Genomic DNA, 20,627 nt, shown 5'->3' with positions numbered 1-20,627 from the left:
GGATGGCTCTGTGGTTAAGAGCACACTGCCTGAGGACCTTGGTTTGATTCCCAACATCTATTTGGCAGCTCACATCCATTCATAATACCATTTCTAGCAGTTCAGATGTCTACTTTTGTGGGCACCAGGCATGCATATGGTACACACACACACACACACACACACAGGCAAAATTAAATTTTTAAAAAAATTTTTTTAAAATAACAAATAACAATCGTCTTTTCAGTTTAGAAAATCAAAACCTTGCCCATGCATTTCACAAGTATAGTCATTTTCTTTCATTTCCCTAGACCCATAAGTAAATATTTAAGTAAATAAATACAATTATTTTTCTTTTGTAATATTTTCCTTAGTTTAAATCAGCATATAAAATAGATTTCATTGAGGCATTTTCCTAGTTTGCTCTTGTTGACCGTGGCCCTCCCTTACGCCTCCCCACCCAACTCCTGCAGAGTCCCTGCCTCCCAATGCTCCCTCTGCTCTCATGGCCAGTGTATTTCACACACTTCTGGTTTATTTTGCTTTACACAGAATATCTAGTATCTAGTTTCATTTCCTGCAAATGTAATGATTCCACTCTGCATATATACTGTATTTTCGGTTTTTTGGTTTTTTTTGAGACAGGGTTTCTCTGCGTAGCCCTGGCTGTCCTGGAACTCACTTTGTAGACCAGGCTGGCCTTGAACTCAGAAATCCACCTGCCTCTGCCTCCCAAGTGCTGGGAATGAAGGTGTGCACCACCACTGCCCAGCCTCTGTATTTTCTTTAATTCATCTGTTGATAGACATCTAGGCTGGCCCATTTCTTTTGTTATTAACAGTACAGCAATAAACATGGATATACAAATACCTCTATGGTAGGAATTAGAATCCTTTGAGTACATAGCCAAGTGTGGGATATCTGGGTCACATGATAGCTATTTATCTGTTTTTGACACAGGGCCTCACTACATAGTCCTGGCTGACTCTCTCTATGTAGAATAGGTTAACCTCAATCTCAGGGATCCATGTGTCTCTGTCCCCTGGTGCAGGGATTAAAAGCACACTCTTCCATACTTTGCTGCTGTTGTTCTCTGAGGCAGGGCCTCAACCTAAGATGACTCTGTACTAAAATGTCTTCCTAATTCTGTCTCCATCTCCCCAAGGCTAGGATTATAGGTGTGTGTCACAATGTCTGGTTTAGAGGCAGAGTTTCAACGAGTGAGCAGCTGCCCCAGCTCCACAGCTCATTTGGAGATCCCTCCATGCTAACTCCCACATGGCTGCACTACACTATACCCACCAGCAGTGTTTAAGGACTTACATTTGCTGGCTCTCAACAGGACTTATTGACATTTTTTTTTCTTGGTTTTAGCCATTTTTACTAGAATAAATTGGAATTTCAAAGTAGTTTCAATTTATATTTCTTGAAAGCTAAAGAATTTTCAAGCTTTGAAGAAAGTGAAATATTATTATAATATATAACTACTACCTGGATGCAGTAACAAATCATTTTACCATATTTACCTTCCATATTGGTCATATAGAAACTCTTAAACTTCAAAATACAGTTAAGAGAACTTACCTTTTCAACCTTGTCATAATTTTTAGCTTTAATCTGAATAGAAACAAAAAAAAAAAAAACAGGATTGTTACTCTTTTTTAGAACATCAACACACTATTTCTGAATTTTTGACTAATTTTGTGATCATTTTTTAAAAGATTTATTGTCATATGTAAGTACACTGTAGCTATCTTCAGATACACCAGAAGAGGGTGTCAGATCTCATTACAGATGGTTGTGAGCCACCATGTGGTTGCTGGGATTTACTCAGGACCTTCAGAAGAGCAGTCAGTACTCTTTAACAGCTGAGCCATCTCTCCAGCCCCTTGTGATAATTTTTTAATCAACCTTATAAATCCTTCCTTCAATATAGCAAATAAGTACACACATGTGATCCAGAAGTTTCACCACCTTATTATAACTGCCACAAATTTTTGCTTGGAATTAAGTATGCCCTTTAAACTAGCAATTTTTTAAAATTTATTGAGAAATTTACAGTATATATATATATACATACATATATGTGTGTGTAGATAGTAGATTATAATTACATCATTTTTTCCCTTTCCTACCTACAAATCCTCTAATATACCCTGTTTTGTTTTCAAACTCAAGGCTCTTTTCACTATTATAATATACATACAGATGCTCCTAAATTCATAACACAACCTGCTCAGTCTGCTTGATGTTACTTATATTTTCAGGACTGACCATTTGATATTGGATAACTAACTGCTAACTCTTCCCTGGGGAAGACAACTTGTCTGTTCTCAGCATTCCTTAGTTGCCTGAAGTTCCCTGGGTAGGGCTGAGGCCTTCGGAGCTTTCTCCCATCCACATTAGCATGTCTATTAGTAGCCTCCTAACTCAGCTAATGTTTAGGCAGTCATGTTGGTGGGACTATGGGTGCAGCTTCTGACATTTCTGACATCTCCCTTTCCCACAGTAACCTTTGAGCCTAAGGTCCAGTTGTGTTATAAATATAGCAGTTGGGTGTGAGCTTTACATGTGATTGATTGTGGTTTTCTGTGTTGGTCTCTGTTGCAAAGAGAATTTTCCTTGATAAGCAGTGAGAACTACACTTCTCTGTGGGTGTATGGACAAATCTTTAGAATGTAGTTAAGGATTGTGCTGGTTAAGTAGAGATTGTAGGTTCCCCTCCAAGATCCATGAATTCACCAGTCCTGTGTAGTGTACCTAGGTTTTCAATACCAGGCCTGATTTCCCTATTGTTGAACAGATCTAAAGTCCAATTAGAGAGCTGTTAGCAGCTGCCAAGATTTTCGTGCCACTACTGCACTTTTAGTGTTATGTGCCATGCTGGTCTTCATTGTGGTTCAAAGGCAACATAGCTGGGTAGAGTATTGGTTGTTTCCCTCCTTTGGAAGCTTACAAGGCACGTTCTGATAACAGGAAAACTAGTCATCAGGGAAATGGCTTTCAGTTTAGATCCAACTCAGGAGTCTCTGGGTCCTACATCTGAAGTGCATGGTGTCTTTAACAAGTCTATGCTTTTGTAGTCTCTTGGATCATCCATCACAAACCTCAACACTAAACATGAGAAACCCTCTTTTGATCTGTGGGTCAGGGTTGTCCGAGAGACTCCTAAAATATTACTTTTTTGAGACAAGGTCTCACGCAGAAGCTCCAGCTTTCCCGGAACATTTGTGTAGATTGGCCAGCTTTGAACTCAGAGATCCACTTGCCTGTCTTCAGGGGGCTGGGATTAAAGAGGTAGGCACCACGCCCAGCTAATTATTATATTCTTTTCCATCCCCAGACTCCTCCCATATCCTTCTCACCACCCAACTTCACATTTTTCCTCTCTTAAAAAACAAACAAACAAACAGAAGAAAAAAGCCACGACAAACTATAGAGCCTGATTTGTATTAGCCAACTATCTACTCCTGAGTGTGGGGTCTGCTCTGGAGTGAGGGTGATATGCTGTCACTCCCTCTCCCGGGACCTATCATTTGCAAACAGCCTTTTGGTTTGGGATTGGACTTTGCACTCACTTTCCTCTGTGCTGGGATTTTGTCAGGTTTGAGTTTGTGCAGATCTGTGCACCCTATCAGTCTCTGTGAGATCTATGTGCATTTGCCCTGTTGTGTCTGGAAAATGATGTTTCCTTAAAATCATCCACACCTCTGGCTCTTACAACCTTTCTGCCCCTTCCACTTAGATCCCTGAGCTTTGAGGGTCGAGGTACAATAAAGACATCCCATTCAGGGATAATACTCCAAAATCTCTCACTTTCTGCACACTGTCCAGTTATGGGTCTCTGTGTTAATCTCATCTACTGTAAAAGGAAGCATCTCTGATGAAGACTAAGTGATGCTCTGCTCTATGTGGATAGCAGTATGTCATTAGGAGTCGTTTTATTGCAACACACTATCAGAATAATTGTAGTAAGTTCCCCCTTAGGCTCATGACCCATCTAGTTTCAAGTTCTTTGCCTAGTATGGGTACATCTCATAGAGTGGGTGTTAAATCCAATTCAAAAGTGTTTGTGAACCTGTAAATTTATGCCTTTTTCACTCTAATGAAAATTCTTTTTTCTTTTTAGGCTGGGCATGTTGGCATACATCTTTAATCCCAGCACTCAGGAGGCAGAGGCAGGTGGATCTCTGAGTTCCAGGCCAGCCTGGTCAACACAATCAGTTCGAGGCCAGCCAGGACTATACAGAGAAATTGTCTTGAAAAACAAAAGCAATTCAAACAAATAATACATTTTCTTTTTAACTTATGGTCTGTCTTTCAGGATTCCTTTTTCTTTCTAAGTTTAAAGTCTTCTGACTATAGGCTCAGAACTTTAGTTTTACTTTTTTATTCAAAGTTTGTCAACTAGACTTCTGAGCAATTAGTCTTTGTATGACCTACTTCCTTTAACCTACTGTGCTGTATTTAGTTCACGAATGGTTTCTGGCATCAGGCTGGCATCAATCATGTACTTTCCAATTGTCATTCTATAGTAGCTGTTTTGTTGGGAGCCTGTTGTGTCAGTTTTCGTTTACATTCTTCTGGTTGCTACACTTTGCTCTCTGACTCACAGACCTGACAGGTGAGGAGCAGATAAAGAAGCAAGAGGCTGCTGCTAGTCCTCAACCAAGCAACCAGAGCACATGCTGTGGCAGGAAGGGCTCAGCCTGCCTATTTGGTTCAGGTTTGTTGTTTCTTTTTGTTTGTTTTTGTTTTTTTCGAGACAGGGTTTCTCTGTATAGCCCTGGCTGGCCTCGAACCCAGAAATCCACCTGCCTCTGCCTCCCAAGTGCTGGGATTAAAGGCGGGAGCCACCACCTCCCGGCTAGGTTTGTTGTTTCTTAAAAGTCAGTATAGGCTGCAGTTAAGGGCACTTGCTGCTCTTGCAGGGTACTTGTCCCAGCATCTAAACGGCAGCTCACAACCCTAGTTCCAAAGGATCTGACACCTTCTGGCTTCCATAGGCACTGTATGCAGGTAGTGCATAGACAAACACAAAGGTAAAGCACCCATAGATGATGATGATGATGATGATGATGAAAAAGAAGAAGAACAACAACAACAGGAGGAGGAGGAGGAAAAGAGGAGGAAGGAGAAAGGCAAGCTAATGATAACTTTCCTCTGGAGAAGAATAGAAAAGCAATTAACAGGTTCAACGTCTCAGTGTGGGTTAGCTTCTCGGTCTTTTCCCTGTAGTCTATGTAAACCCCTCTGAGACATCCATAAACTCTATGGCCACAATCTAATCATCTGAAAGTGGAGTTGAAGGTAAGTGTGAAAGATGGTTTAACTCACCAGCTTCCTACATGTAGATGGAATTATTTATAGTTCTTACAATTGGGCAGAAAAAACAAATTACTCATTGTTGAAACTACCCAAGGATAAGAATACACAACATCTAGCAGAGGTAAAGTTAAAACACATGTGGCAATATGTACACATGTCCAAAGTGAGAAAGACAGACGAAGAGCTTATGTGTCCATCAACACTCAACAGAACTGTAAGACAGGGGATGGTGGTGCTCGCCTTTAATCCTGCACTCAAGAGGCAGAGACAAAGTATCGATTTCATCTTGAGATGAGTCTGAGCTACAAAGTAACTACATATAGACTCCCATCTCAAAAACAAAACAAATTAAATGAAAAATTGCAAGGGGAAAAAAGATATTAATTCTATCAAAGACAAACAAGGAAAAGGTATTCACTAGTGGAGAAATCATGACATACCCTTTTAAGGGAAGCCACAGGTAATAGCCATTAAAAGAAAAACAATAAAAAGACCCAGTCAGTTGGTAGAGCTTTGCCTAGTGGTATGAAGCCCTGAGTCTGATTTCCAGCACCATATAAATCAGATATGGTAGCTCATGCTTGTCATCTCAACATTTGGGAATTGTAGGCAGGAGGATCAGAAATTTAAGGCTATCCTTGGTTACATAGCAAGTTTAAACCTAACTTGGGATACATGACACCCTACCTCAGTTCAAAGAAGAGACTCAACAATTCCATTTCTGGGATCCATCCCAAGGAAACAAAAGCAGCAGGTTATATAAAGCAGGTATTTGTACAAGGCTATTTGTTGTAAACATAAATAGCCTGAAGTAAATGGCCACAATGTAAGCAGTATACTCAATTATGATGCCCACATCATGGACTATTGTGTACTCATATAAAGTGAACCAGCTACATGAGCTACTTAGAGGGATTTCCATAAGGTCATGTTAAATGAGTATGTGTTAGTAATGTGTGTAACAACATAGTTCATCTTTATGAAACAACGATCAAAAATAATTTATGATTTTTTGACCATGAAAAATCATGGAATGGATAAAAGGCTGTTAAACAGTTTTCAGAGCTGTCACAGTGATAAAGTATGTACGTCCTTATATGTACATAATTTGCTGTTTTCCCTACACAATTTGGTCCTGTCTCCTGAATTATTTGATTCTTTGCATTTGTCTTTCCTCTTTTTTCCCTCCCTGAAAGGTTTCTTTGTGTAACCTTGGCTATCCTGGTCCACCAGGCCGAGTTCTCTAGAACTCAAAGATCTACCTGCCTCTACCTCCTGAGTGCTAAGATTAAAGGTGTGAACCACCACCAGGCTGATTTTTTTTAATTGGTATTAGCATAACAAATATAGCAGAAAAAGATACTTTGACTAAAGTTAATTTTCTGGCACTTAGTACATGGTCACTGATTGTCAATCATTAATTCAAGTGAATACTGAGAATTTCTCTAGTAAGCCAACCTTGATGAAAATACTGCTACAGATCAGATATAATCTCATTTCTTTGTTGAGTATGCACACAAGTATGTGTGTGTATGCATGTACATGTGCCAAAGACTTGTGGGAGTCTTTCCTCTCCTTCTAGCATGTGGGTCCTAAGGATCAAACTTCGACCATCAGGCTTCATGAGTCTCTTACCTCTCAACACTCACTCTCACTGACCCTTTGTCTTGTTCTGCAGCAGGGTCTCTCAGTGTTCCTGAAGTGTGCTGACTAGACTAGGCTATCTGTCAGTGAGCTCCAGGGATCTACCACCTGTCTCTGCCTAAGATTCCAGATATGATGTACTCAGTTTTTATGTGGCCTCTGATTTAAACTCAGAAGCATATATTTTAATGTAAATATATGTGTGCCTGTCTATGTGACCAAGGAAGTCAGAGAGGTGTTGTTTCCCTAAAACTGGAATTCCAGTTGTGAGCTGCCTACTGTGGGTGGCTGGAAATCAAACTCACAAGAACCAATGTGTGCTCTTAACCCTGAGCCATTTCTCTTGCTTTTAAACTCAGATCCTTATAGTGCTTGCTTTACCAAATTCCCATCATAATTTCATTAAAATAATTTTTAAGGAAAATGTAATGTATATAGGTATTTTAGTGGCATGTATGTCTATGCGGCATGTACATGCAGTACTCTTAGAGGCTAGAAGAGTGTCAGAATCTCTGGAGCTGGATTTATCTATATTTACATATAGATATAAATATATATATTTATATATGGATGCCATTTATATATGGCAAGCTTCCATGTGAATGCTGAGAACACAACTCAAGCCCTTCGGAAAACACCAAATATGCTTAATTGCTTAGCCATCTTTCCAGCCCTTTAAAAATATTCTTCAAAAATAATTGAGCAATTATTTTCAAATTGCTTTGGGAGTAAAACCTGCATTGTAATAAAATGAAAAGAATATGATCATACAGTATCAACTATTTAATCACTGCCAGCATTGACCATTTATTTACACCACAGGAATTGGTAGTATCCACTTCAAAAGGCTATTCCAATTGGTTGAAATTATAAATCATCAGGAAGGTCCAAGTGCTGAAAAAAAAATCCCACCAATTACTAAAAAAGTATAAATTTCTAGTGAGAAATACCTTACCTCCAAAAGCACATTTAATGAAAATTCTTAGTCTCAAGCAAGGTAGCACACTACTGTGACCCAACACCTGGGGCTATGTTGGGGAGGGGAGAAGTCAGAGGCATGTCTACACAGCAAGTTCCAGCCCAGCCAGAGATGCACAGTGACACCTGGTCTTAAAAAAAAAAAAATTTAAAATTCTCTGTCCCATTCACTAATCTTATTCTACTTCACATCCTTCTGTAAAGGGACTTAATTATCCTTATAAATGGTGATCAACACCTTCGGCCTCTACAGGAACTTGCATTCATGTAAAACAAACCATACACACCTACAGAATTAGATCACAAAGTTCAAGTGGCTTTATAGCAAGTCCATGTCCTTTGTCACAAACAAAACAAAACAAAAAGTACATAAAACAATCTCAGACTATATATTTTGTTGGGGTTTTTGCAAACTCAGTATTTGCAACAAGTCAAAATCTATGCTTTTGGACACTACTGAGCAAACAGGAACTCTCACAGTGGTTCCATACAGTGATGAATAGAAGAATTCAGTCTGTACTTCTGACCTGCTCTCAGAATCTTTTCCACTCTGAGGCACAATCCACACACTTTATGAGTCAAACTAATGTGAGTTTGAAAGGTGAAGATTCTGAATTCTAATCATGAAAAATTGTTTAATCCTAGCACTGGGGAGGGAGAAGCAGGCAATCTCTTAGTCTACAAAATAAGTTTCAGTACAGCCAGGGCTACACAGAGAATCCTGCCTGCCTGCCTGCCTGCCTGCCTGCCTGTGTGTGTGTGTGTGTGTGTGTTTGTGTGTGTATTTACATATATATAAATAAATCTTTTTTTTTTAAAAAAAGGAATTTGCAAAACAATGACCACAAATGGGCCAGGCAGAGTGGTACGCTCCTGTAATCCCAGCACTGAGGAGGCAGAGACAGTTAAGATCACACATGCCAGCCTCCTCTACAAAGTAAATTCCAGACAGCCAAGGTTATATAAGGTGAATATATTTCAAAAACCTACTCAAAATAAATAAATATGTACAAATAAGTTTTCAGGTTGTTTAAATGGTTAGGACACTTTTCCTTTGTGCCTCACTCAAGTTTTACAGTAAAGTTGTCAAGAGAGGAGTGTCTACAAATAAATAAACCCAATTGTATTCAGTAGGTGATTACATGCCTTCATCTTCATTTCTAAGCACTGGTGGACAAAATTGGGACTTAACTCATGGAGTTGTGGTGAACATAATTTAACAACTGAAGAAAAAAACAATTTGTAAGTTTTGCCAATCTATATTGCTTAATTTTTCCTATGTTTATTACTTAAGAAAGCTATAATTTTCCTATTAATTATAGCTATAAATGGTGCTAAGGGTAAGGGTATGGCTCAGTGGTAGAGTGCTCACACTATAAAAAGTAAAGATAAAGGTTATAGATAAAAGCACATAATATAGTGGTGTCCACAGCAACAAGATTTAATAGGTTGGCCACACTGGTAGATGACTCATATACTTTAAACATGTCACTGTAATCATATTAACTAAAATTATAACTAGATAGTCCAGACCGTTATGAATTATAATTAAGTGTATTTAAACTATTATCTTTTTTAAAAAAAAATAAAATATGCCTATACTAAATTTACTTTCCTTTGGGCTATTTTTACAAATATTACTATTTTTACAAATTAATATTACTATTTTTTACAAATATTAAGTATTACTTAACCCTTTACTTTCCTAAGTCAACTAAAATATCTGTGAGGGCTAGAGCTGTAGCTCAAGTGGTGGAACATGTTTTTCATGTGCAAGGTTCTAGATTTGATTCCCAACACCTCTCTCAAGAAAGTGTTCATCATGTGTTCTTGTGATTTACCAAGTAGATATGAGAATACTGTAATCAAAATCTATTAAAGATCTTATACCTTAATTGGAAACATAAAACCAATATTAAGAATACAGAAATGAACTTAACAAGTAAAGGTTTCAATGAATAGATAGAATTCACCAGGCCACCATGAGAAGCAGGGTTTGTATAAGCCAACACGGTTATCTCAGGTTTTTGGTAAAAGAGTAAAAATATCTATGTAAGTAAGAAGATATATTGGAAAAACAGGCTGGCTAATTGTAGTGCAGATCTAACAGAGGGCAAAATCGCCAGAGTTAAAATCGTGACACAAAACACCTGAATGTCATTGTGATTTTTCTGCCAGGTGATGATAGTCATGGGAAAAGATGGTTCGTCAGAAAAGTGGTGGTGGGAGGGGTTTACAGATCAGAGAGAACACTGTGTAATTTCTAGTATCATGAGTACTAGTTACAAGAATAGCTATTATTTATATATCAGGGAATATTGGCCTGGGCCAGTAATACAGAGGAAAACAGAATAAACAGTTTTCCATGGAACAAACAAGAGAACTATTAAGAGCTGTTGCACAGTAAAGTTTACTCTGTACTAGATATTATGAAATAACTGTAACTGAGGTAGAAACGCAGGCCAGCAAATAGACCATTTTCAAACAAGACAATATTGACTTAATAAAGACATGAAGAGATGTCTCAGTGGTTAAAAGCATCTGTTCTTGATGATCTGGGTTTGACCCCTAATACCCACATGACAGACACCTCACAACTGTCTCTAACTGCAGTCCTTGGGCATTTGATGTCTTCTTCTGGGTTTCACAGGTACCAGGCACACATACTGTGCATAGATATGCATGCAGGCAAAACACCCATACACATAAAATTTAAGAAAACAAAAGCCAAGTATGTACATTTGCAATAGGGGCTGGAAAGGGGTGGGAATGGGCCTTAGGCTGTAGGGTGCTTGCCTAGCCTTCACTAAGTTCTTGGGCTGACTTCTAGCACCACAGAAAATGAGCTGCAGGCATTATTAAGTTCTTTAGACAACCTTTTCTTCTCTTGAAGTGAATTAAAAAACACGGTGTGGTGGCACACACAAACTCAGACTCTGGAGAAGTAGAGGCAGGAAGATCAGAAGTTCAGGGTCATTTTTGGCTACAGAACAAGTTTGAAGCCAGGCTATGCCACACAAACAAGCACACTTAAAAAAAAAAAAAAAAGCCTATGCAGATATGCTGACGCACGACGTTTGCATCTCAGCTACACAAGAGGATGAAGCAAGAGGACCATTTGAGCTCGGAAGACTGAGACCAGCCCGGAAACATGATAGCCCTAACAAAATAGCAAAACAAACGAAGAAAAACCCATTGTATCCATATAATTTTGTTGTTTTTGTTTGTTTGTTTTTTGGATTTGTTTTTTTCAAGACAGGGTTTCTCTGTATAGCCCTGGCTGTCCTGGAACTCACTCTGTAGACCAGGCTGGCCTTGAACTCAGAAATCTGCCTGCCTCTGCCTCCCAGAGTGCTGGGACTATAGGCGTGCGCCACCACCGCCTGGCTGTATCCATATAATTTCAAATGGAAAACTTAAATGTCAAAGCACTCAAAGAGACATTTTAAAAATAAATAGCACACTAAGTAGTATGCACATTTGATGTCTATGCATGTATCAGAGTGCAAGAGACAACAGCACAAAAAAGAATATAACAGAACTGTAGAGCAAACTGCATACTGGGAAGGCCGAGGCAATTTGTCTATCACAGTTTATTATTTTTCTAATATTTTATTTACAGACAAATTTTACGGTAGTCAAGAGAGTTAGGTTGGTTCTGGTCAAAATGATTTCCAACAGTTCTCTTCAACTCTCATGGGTATTTTTCTATGCATAGAAACATCCCCACCAGCCGGCCGGTGGTGGCCCATGCCTAAGCCTTTAATCCCAGCACTTGGGAGGCAGAGGCAGGCGGATTTCTGAGTTCGAGGCCAGACTGGTCTACAAAGTGAGTTTCAGGACAGCCAGGGCTACGCAGAGAAACCCTGTCTCAAAAAGACCAAAACCAAAACAAACAAACAAACAAACAAACAAACAAACAAAACCCCAAACATCCCCAACCCTACCATAAACCTACTTTTAACTGCTCTCAGATTTTTACCCAGGCTAACAAAGTCAAATAACTGCTCATTTCACCCAAGACTGTGAAGCTTGGGCCTAACCCTGATTTTGCTCTAACTTAGAAGGCATCGGGCCACACTTACCACTGAACATATATGTTCAGCTTTATTTACGCTAACAAAACAAGATGGTTTGTCGGGCATCAGTCCAATTATTACCCTTCAAAGCATAATCAACTTTCAGCGTTTCCTTTTTAGAAACAGTGTCTTACTAATTGGTATCATAGGCTGGCCTTGAGCTCAAAATTATCTTGCCTCTGGCTCCCCAGTGCTAGGATTACATGTCTGCCAAATTTTATGGCTTGTGCGCGCTTACGAAGAACTTAACCAAGTTGAGCTGTCTCCAGACTTTACATTCCTCTATTTTTAAAAGCAACTTCCCCACTCCTCAAGAACTTAGCTATCACCAAACACTTCCAACTATGAAATAAACCTTACAAATATTCAAAATATTAAAAACTATTCAAAATATTAAAAAACTTAATTCTATCCATACTTTAAAAAATATTCCTTTTAAAAACAAAAAAATCAGTACTGCTACTTGTACAGTCTTAAGTAAACCAGCTGGATTATGATCCAACACCCATTCTTTCAATCCTATAAGAATAGTTTTCTGATTTTATTATAGAAATAACTATATTATAAATACCTTTAAATGCTCATCAAATAACATAATTATCTTCTGCACCAAAGTTATAAATCATTCCCATTCCTTGTACCCCAAATACTAATTAGCTATTTTTTTCAAAATTCCAAAGTTTCATAATATGGCCCAATTTGAAAGATCTTTCCAGCCATCTTTGATAGTGAAATACAAATTATAAAAGGTAGACTTAGAGAAACAATATATATTGTGAATATATAAAAATACTGAAAAGTTGTATTGTTCTTCCCTCTCCCTCTCTCTCTGGCTGGCTTTTGTTTTGTTGAGATAGGGTTTTTCTGTGGAGTCCTGGTTGTTCTGGAATTCGACCTGTAGACCAAGCTGGCACGAAACTCATAGAGATCTGCCTCTGCCTCCTGAGTATTGGAATTAAAGGTGTGCACCCATCTGGCCTGAAACTCTTATGTAGGCCAGGCTGGCCTCTGACTCCTGAGTGCTGAGTAAAGACATGTACTACCATATCCAGCTGTTTCTAATAAAGCAAAACACTGGAAATAATGAATGTATAAAACTGATTAAGTAGCATTTTACCTGAAACAGACAGCTGTATGAAGAGTACAAGTGAATTTTTAAACATACAACAGTATGCTACCATAATATAGCACTTCCGCAGCATGTGAGGCCATGTTCAGTTCCCAGCACCAGAAAAATACTCTGCCATGGGAAAAATACAAGCTGCCAAAAAAGCATTAAGAGGTGGGGTACAGAGACTGATTCAGCATTTAAGAGCATTTGCTGTTCTAGGACCTGAGTTCAAATCCCAGCACTCATACTAGGTGGCTTAAAACTGCATTTAATTCCAGCTCTGGGGAATCTAACAGCTGGTCTCTGTAGATGCATGCATGCATGTACACATACAGATGGAAATAAAAACTTTAAAGATTTATTTTATGTGTATGAGTATTTTGCCTGCATACATATATGTATATATATGTAAATTGTCAGATGCCCTGGAACTAGGGTTATGGATGGTTGTGAGGCACCATGGGTGCTGGGAAATGACCTTTGGTCCTCTGCAAGAGCAACAAGTGCTCTTAGCCACTTAGCCATCTCTCCAGAATAATATTAATAATAATACTTTAAAAAGTTTTAAGATTTTATAGACCTAGAAGTTAGAGTGATAGGTTAAAGGTAAAAGGTAGCTAGACAGTGGCCCAGACCTGGATGGTGAATCTTAGTACAATTTGGGATAGACAGCAAATCCTTGTCTAAAAAAGGAAAGAGATGGATATAGATAGATAGACAGACAGGTATGAAAATAGTTTTTCTTTTAACAATCAAAACAGGTTCAGCTTTCCTCCCATCTTCCTTTTACTTGGTACCATTCATTATGTTCACTTTTTAAATGAACTGTAGAAATGATCCCTGAAAGTATAGTCTAATAGTTGCCATTTAAAATTAGTCTTTTGATTAATTATTTATCCATGCACTAAGCGTCAGTAACAAGCGTGAATGAAAGGCTGTGACGGTCATGTCTAAGGATTATTCTGCACTCATCAGAAAACAAACGATTAAAGAGAATTCTCTTTTCCTTCTGATTCTGGTACACACACAGGTCAATGTAATTATCAAAATACCATGAGCACCAGGAAAATGACTCAGCAGGTAAAAGCCCTGACCATGAAAGCCTAGCAATACAAGTTTAAACCTAGAACTCACATACAAACCAGTGACACACATTTGTAATTCCAGCACTGGAACAGTTATAGGAGAGGTTGGGACAGGGGAATCCACCTGAAGGTAGTAGGCCTGGTAGCCTGAAGTGTGCAGCACTGCAGCAGGAACACAGTGGATGGGATAACTCCTTAAAGTCACTTTTAGACCTGCACACATACCCATGTACAAACCCCTTTAAGATTCTTTGAGTTTTCTTGTAGCTCCCACAACAGTGTATGATAGTACTAAGTTAATATAGTTAAAACTACCAGCTGTCTGCATACTCATACATAACAAATATCCATATTTATGCATTATGGTCAAAATTACTTGTAAAATACACTATCTTGTTTTGTTTTGTTTTTTTGAGACAGGGTCTAAACTCACCAACATATGGCAGCCTCTACAAGAATTAAAAGCATAGGTCACAGGGCTAGAGAGATGGCTCAAAGGTTAAGAGCAGTGGCTATTCTCCCAAAGGACAAAAGTTCAATTCCCAACATCCACGTGGCAGCTTACAATTGTCTGTAATCCAGTTCCAAGTGATTTGACACCCTCACACAGACATACATGCAGGAAAACATCAATGCACACAAAACAAAAATAATTTAAAAGGAAGCATATGTCAGCATGCCTAGCCATAAACTGCTTCTGTCTATAAAAATAATAGAAAAATAAATTACATAGTGAATTGCGTACCAGCAGCTCTTTCTCAGTCATTACCTAAACCTGATGAAGGCAGAGGATTAGGTACAAGACCATTGCTCTGTCCCTTCCCTATACTCCACTGTCCTACCACAATATGAATATAAAGTATAAAATCTAGAGACAAATATTGTATAGGTAAGACTTTCATTGGATAGGGTAGGTTATATTTTTGGAAAACCAGATTCTATTACTTAGTATTTGATTTCCAATAGAAAAACCAGAATTGAAATGTTTAATGTTAGTAAGCAGAATATAATTTTTGTATATTTCAAAAGATCTCTAATTACTGAATCATGATTTTAATGTCAGTCATTTTCCATAAAATGGCCCAAGTCTCACAAGAAATAAATCAAAGTCTTTCTCACAAACTTTCTACTATGATCTCCAAACTCTCCACCTGTAGTCGGTGTGTGTGTGTGTGTGTGTGCGCACAAATAATAGTAATAATTAAAACAAAAATAAACAAATTAATTAATTAATTAATTAATGTAAGACTTCTATGGGTTTAACCAACAACAAAGTACAAAAATGTCTAGCTGAAAAGTACTTTTGTCAATAAGTACTCTAAAACAAAAGGAAATATTAATTTCTTTATCTTCAACTATATTGATCATTCCCACAACTGACATTGGAAAAACAAGCAAAGGCAATACATATGAAAACACACTATGATTTGAATACTGCTAGAAGTATTTGCACTTCTAACCAAAGCATGGCAGTATTTGACTGCAAAGTTAGAACCTGGGAAGGAGGCGGAATAAATACCAGCAGGTCACCCTCTGTCTGTAGAGGGAGTTCTAGGCCAGCATGAATTGCACGAGACCATTTGAACCCTCTGCATCCTCCACCTTCAAAAAACCCTCAAAATCTCAAATAGTAAGTTGTACTAAAGTCAAAAGTTTCCTTTGATATACCCAATGTTTGTGCAAATATGGGGGGAAAGATGGCCAAAATGAACTAAGATAAACTGGCTATCAGAGAAAGAAACTGAAAGGATTCTCAACATACAAAAATATGCTCAAAAACAGAAAATGCAAATGAAAACTTCCCTGAAATGATCTTTTATTTACCAGATTTATTTTGACAATTTCATTATGTAAAATGATTTTTTATCACTCCAAAGTACTGACAAAGTTAAAAGGTGTGGTAACACATTATCTAAAAATTACTTAAGAAATTGGGTGCTTTCAAAGATTATCAGTAATGTTAGAATTTTAACTTTAACAGCCTGAATGGAGGACTATTTGGACTTGAGAAATTTCTAACAAATCTAGAGTCTTTGATAGAGCATTTCTATTTCTAAGAATTAAAAAAAATGTGTATAAATGTTTTGCGCAGATGTGTTTGTGCCTCTGTACCGAGTGTAACCTGAAGCATTTCCCTCATGTGTAGGGAAGCAGTACATGCCTGAAGCCAGTTGAGGGTGTCAAAGCTTTGAGAAATAGGGTCAGAGATGGTTGTTAGCCACCATGCGAATGTTGGTATCAAACTCAGGTCCTCTGCAAGTGCAGCCAAGTGTTCTTAACAACTGAGCCATTGCTGCAAGCCTCACACTTCTGGGAATTTAATCCATATTCATACAACTGGAGGTGACATGTATATAACTACACTACATACAGTAAAATCTGCAATAAAACAAGTCGGGGAAGCACTCCAACATTTTAAAGCACAAGAGAAAGTAAATAAGATAGTATATTGTGTGCTAATAAAAAGCATCCACATTTGGGGCTGGAGATAGCTCAGTGGTTAAGAGCACTGGTTGCTTTTCTAGATGATCTGGGTTTAATTCCCAGCACCCACATGGCAACTCATGGTAACTCTAGTTCCAGGAGATCTAATGGAAGGTACACAAGTGATGCAGATATGAATGCAGACTAAATGCCCAAAAATGAAATAGTCATCTATTAAGGTGAAAATAAAGAAACCATGCACATAAACACACCAGACATCTTAAAAGTTCTTGAGAAACAGAACAATGTTACTGAAGAAAGGCTTTGCACTGCAAGGATCTTTGAGTTTTACTGATACATATTCTAAAGATGTCCTTTAGGAGATAAATACCTTTTATGGCTTCCTATTTTTGTGGTACTTGAGGTGAGGTTCTTACAGCCAGCCTACCAAGTAGATAGATTATAATTATAGGTATAATCATCATGCCTAGTTTTTTTTAATGTTAATATTATATTAGTGTCAATCAGTTCTCAAAACAATTACAAAAACAATTAAGAATCCACAAAAGAAAACTGTCTATTATACATACTGAAATTGGAAGTACAAAATTGTTCAATTTATAGAGTTAGCATACATGTTAGTGTGTTCATGTATATATTCAAGTACACATGTCATGGTATCAATGGTGTAGAGGTCAGTGGGTAACTGCTGGTGCCAGTCTTTTACCTTCTATCTTGATAGAGGGCCATTTGTTACTGTTTAATCAGATTAGCTAACCCGCACTTCTGAGAATTTTCTTTGGCTCCACCTCCCATCTCCCATCTTGACAGGGCTGAGATTAGACAGGTACATGCCACTATATCTGGCATTAGATGGGTTTGGGGATCCAAACTCATGTCTTTATGCTTACATAACACTTTAACTCCTGACATATTTCTCTAGCTCCTAATGGTAATTATTTAAAGATTATGTTTAGCTTTTAAACATCTATTAAAATTGAAACTAGGAATAGCGGCATATGCCTATATTTCCAGCCTTTGGATGTCTGATGCGGGGGTGGGGAGACGTGATAGTTCAATGCTAGCTAGGATTACCACACAGATTCAAGGTCAACTTGGGTTTCACACTAATTCAAAAATAAATGAAATTTGATCCAACATCTTCTTTAAGAAGCTACTTGCTTGATGCCACAAATCAAACATTTGGATTAAACCAATCAAAGTTTACAAGGGTCAGTAAGATGGCTCAGTCAGTAAGGGTGCTTGCTCACAAGCCTGAAGACCTGAGTTTAATTACTGCAACTCACATGGTAAAAGAAATCAACTTCTCCAGTTGTTACCCTTTGCTCTCCAGACATAACTTGCATGCACTATATGTACATACACAAATACTTAAATGTTAAAAAACTCATATTCACAAAATAATTATAACCTTTTATTAAAAATAAAAGCCAAGAAGTTGGGCCTGGGGAGATTGTTCAGTAGTTAGAGTACTTGTTTGCAAAGGATTTAAGTTCAATTCTCAGCACATACATATGGCTCTAGATCAGACAACCTCTGCCTACCACAGCCATCCAAACACGTGGCATATACAGGACAAATATTTAAAAAAGAAAAATCAAAGTCAAGGGGCTGAAGAGATAGCACAGAAGTTAGGAGCATATAAAGCTCTTACAGAGGACTTGTGTTCTGTTCCCAGTACCCAGTCTCTAACTCCAGCTCCAAGGACTGTGTTGCCCTTTTCTGTAGTCTGCAGGTACCTGTACGTATGTGTACATATACCTCCTGACATATCTATATAACTTAACAACAGCAAAGATTTAAAAAAAAAAAAAAAAAAAAGCAGATAATGTAACTCAGTAAAGTCCAGTCTAGGATTTCCAAAGGCCTGGGTTAAATCCCCAGCATCATATAAAATGATTATGATGTCACTCATCTGTTAATCCTAGCACTTGTGGGATACACTATTAAGAATGTTCAAAAATACATTCTTAACAGTATTTTATGAACCGTGGCAAAAAAATATATTCCACCTAGTGATTTAAGTGGCCAGGTGTTTTCTTGAAGAGACAGTTCCATTGTGCTCTTGCTTCCTCTGGTTGTAAAGCTAACTGCTATCCATCTGAAGGTCACGCATTCTGCATTCACTTCTGAGGGCTTTTTGTTGCTGTTAACTTTCGTTCTCATGTCTGGGTATAGCTTTACCCACTCTCAATCCTTTCTGGGATCAGAATATATTGGCTGAAGTCTAGAATTCTAGAAAGTCCTTCAAATTCTGCTTGCCTCTGGTGTCTATCTTCTACTTCTGGAATGTCAAGAAATGTTTTTTTAGTCTGATAAAGCTCCAAAATGGATTCCTTTGATTCTCCTTTATTCTTTCACTGGTGTATAATCCATTAACTTAACCCAATTCTAGCTTCTGAAATTTTTGGAAGTCTGCAGCTACTATAGGCAGTTTCTTTACATGCTTAAACAACCAAAATGTTCCATGTCTCAGATTTGTAGAGGCCTCATATGAAAGTGCATTTCCCCAGAAAAGTTTGAATAGATGATTACCCAGCATCAGTATCACAATTTAGGCCAAGTCTCCTTAAACTGATGTGTTTTTCTCCCCCCAATACTCAACCCATATAATATTGTTACATCATTTTTAATGGTCTCACTGTCACATCAAGATTTTCCCATTCCATTCTCCAGATCAAAGAAACTTCTTTCATCCTTTTCAGTTTGTAAATGACAGAGACTTACTGGTGGTTCACCACTTTTGTTCTAAGTGTAGCTTTTTGGCACAGAACTCTAAAAGAAGACAAGCCATTGACCCTCCAACGCAGACAGGTCTTTATCAGAAGACTTCCAATCGCAGCTCAGATTCTTCCAGTTTGGCAAATGTTCTCAAGACAGTGTTTAATCACTCCTTTGAATTCCTTTTCCAGTTTCCTTCCAATGAGACTTTGATCTTTGCAATTCTTTGTTGCACTGACAATTCTTCTGTGCCTCAAAATGCTTTTAAAAACTTTACCTAGCAGTTTAACTTCAAAAACAAAAAATGTAAAGGTTTTTTTGTAAAATGTAAAAAAGTCCAAAGGTAAAAATTAAGGTTTAACAAAATCCTATTAATCAAGTATATTTTCTGCAAAATAAAAGCCCCAAATAAGTCCACTAAAAAACTTTAGAAGGCCAGCAATTTAGAATCTTTAATGTTTGAAGGTTTGGATTAAAAGCCTTAAGATTTAAAAACAAAGGTAAACAATATTAAACATAGGTTTCCAATGTTTTTCTGTAAAGCCAAAAGCTAATCTTTTAAATTTTTGAACTCATGTATGCTATGCTAAAGTTAAAGCAAGAATGAATGTGTATTTTAAAGTTTTCTAGCGTATGAGTGTGGGCACTTGAACCACTGTATGAGCTGAGAGGACAACTCGATAGATGTTGGTTCTCTCCTTTCACCTCGTGGGTTCCAGAAATCAAACTCAAACCATTAAGATAAGTGGCAGTTACCATGGTCTAAGTCATCACGCAGGGGCTTTTTTTTTTTTTTTTTTTTTTGGTTTTTGTGTGAAACAGGGTTTATGTAGTCCTGGCCAGCTAGGTAAGAAGGCTTGTCTCAAACTCATAGAGATCTGCCTGCCTTCGGCCCATATTTTCCATATATTTTTGAAATTTTGACTCAAAATTTCATATTGGCATTATGGAAAGACACAGTACCAGTCATAACTTGTCAATGGGATATAGAAAAATTAAAATGGTTATCCTCTAATTCAGCAATTCAACCCATGACATTTGACAAGACATGAACACAAATTTTTATAATGTAAATACACATGCAAGTGTCTCAGGATTTTTACTTCAATGCAGATAAATTTTATTATATCCAATAAGGACTTTAGTCTTAAAATCACAGTCAGTTTTTAGAATTTTAGACTAGTATAATGTTTAAATGGATAATTTTAAAAATACCTCCCACCCTTTGTTATATACAAGGATAATTCTAAAGCCAGA

The 20,627-nt window shown here is 37.7% G+C and overlaps 1 protein-coding gene across 1 annotated transcript in view; it reads right to left on the bottom strand.

The window, feature by feature from the left end:
• Positions 1-20,627, bottom strand: part of Cstf3 (cleavage stimulation factor subunit 3) — a 76,597-nt gene that overhangs the window by 21,054 nt on the left and 34,916 nt on the right. Inside the window, exon 4 of the mRNA XM_052183121.1 lies at positions 1,564-1,596. Within this exon, the coding sequence (XP_052039081.1) occupies positions 1,564-1,596 (33 nt within the window). The remainder of the gene's footprint in view (positions 1-1,563; positions 1,597-20,627) is intronic.

The sequence above is a fragment of the Apodemus sylvaticus genome, chromosome 5 (genome assembly GCF_947179515.1).
Source record: "Apodemus sylvaticus chromosome 5, mApoSyl1.1, whole genome shotgun sequence".
In the NCBI taxonomy this organism is placed as follows: domain Eukaryota; kingdom Metazoa; phylum Chordata; class Mammalia; order Rodentia; family Muridae; genus Apodemus; species Apodemus sylvaticus.
This window is presented reverse-complemented; position numbering and strand designations above follow the sequence as displayed.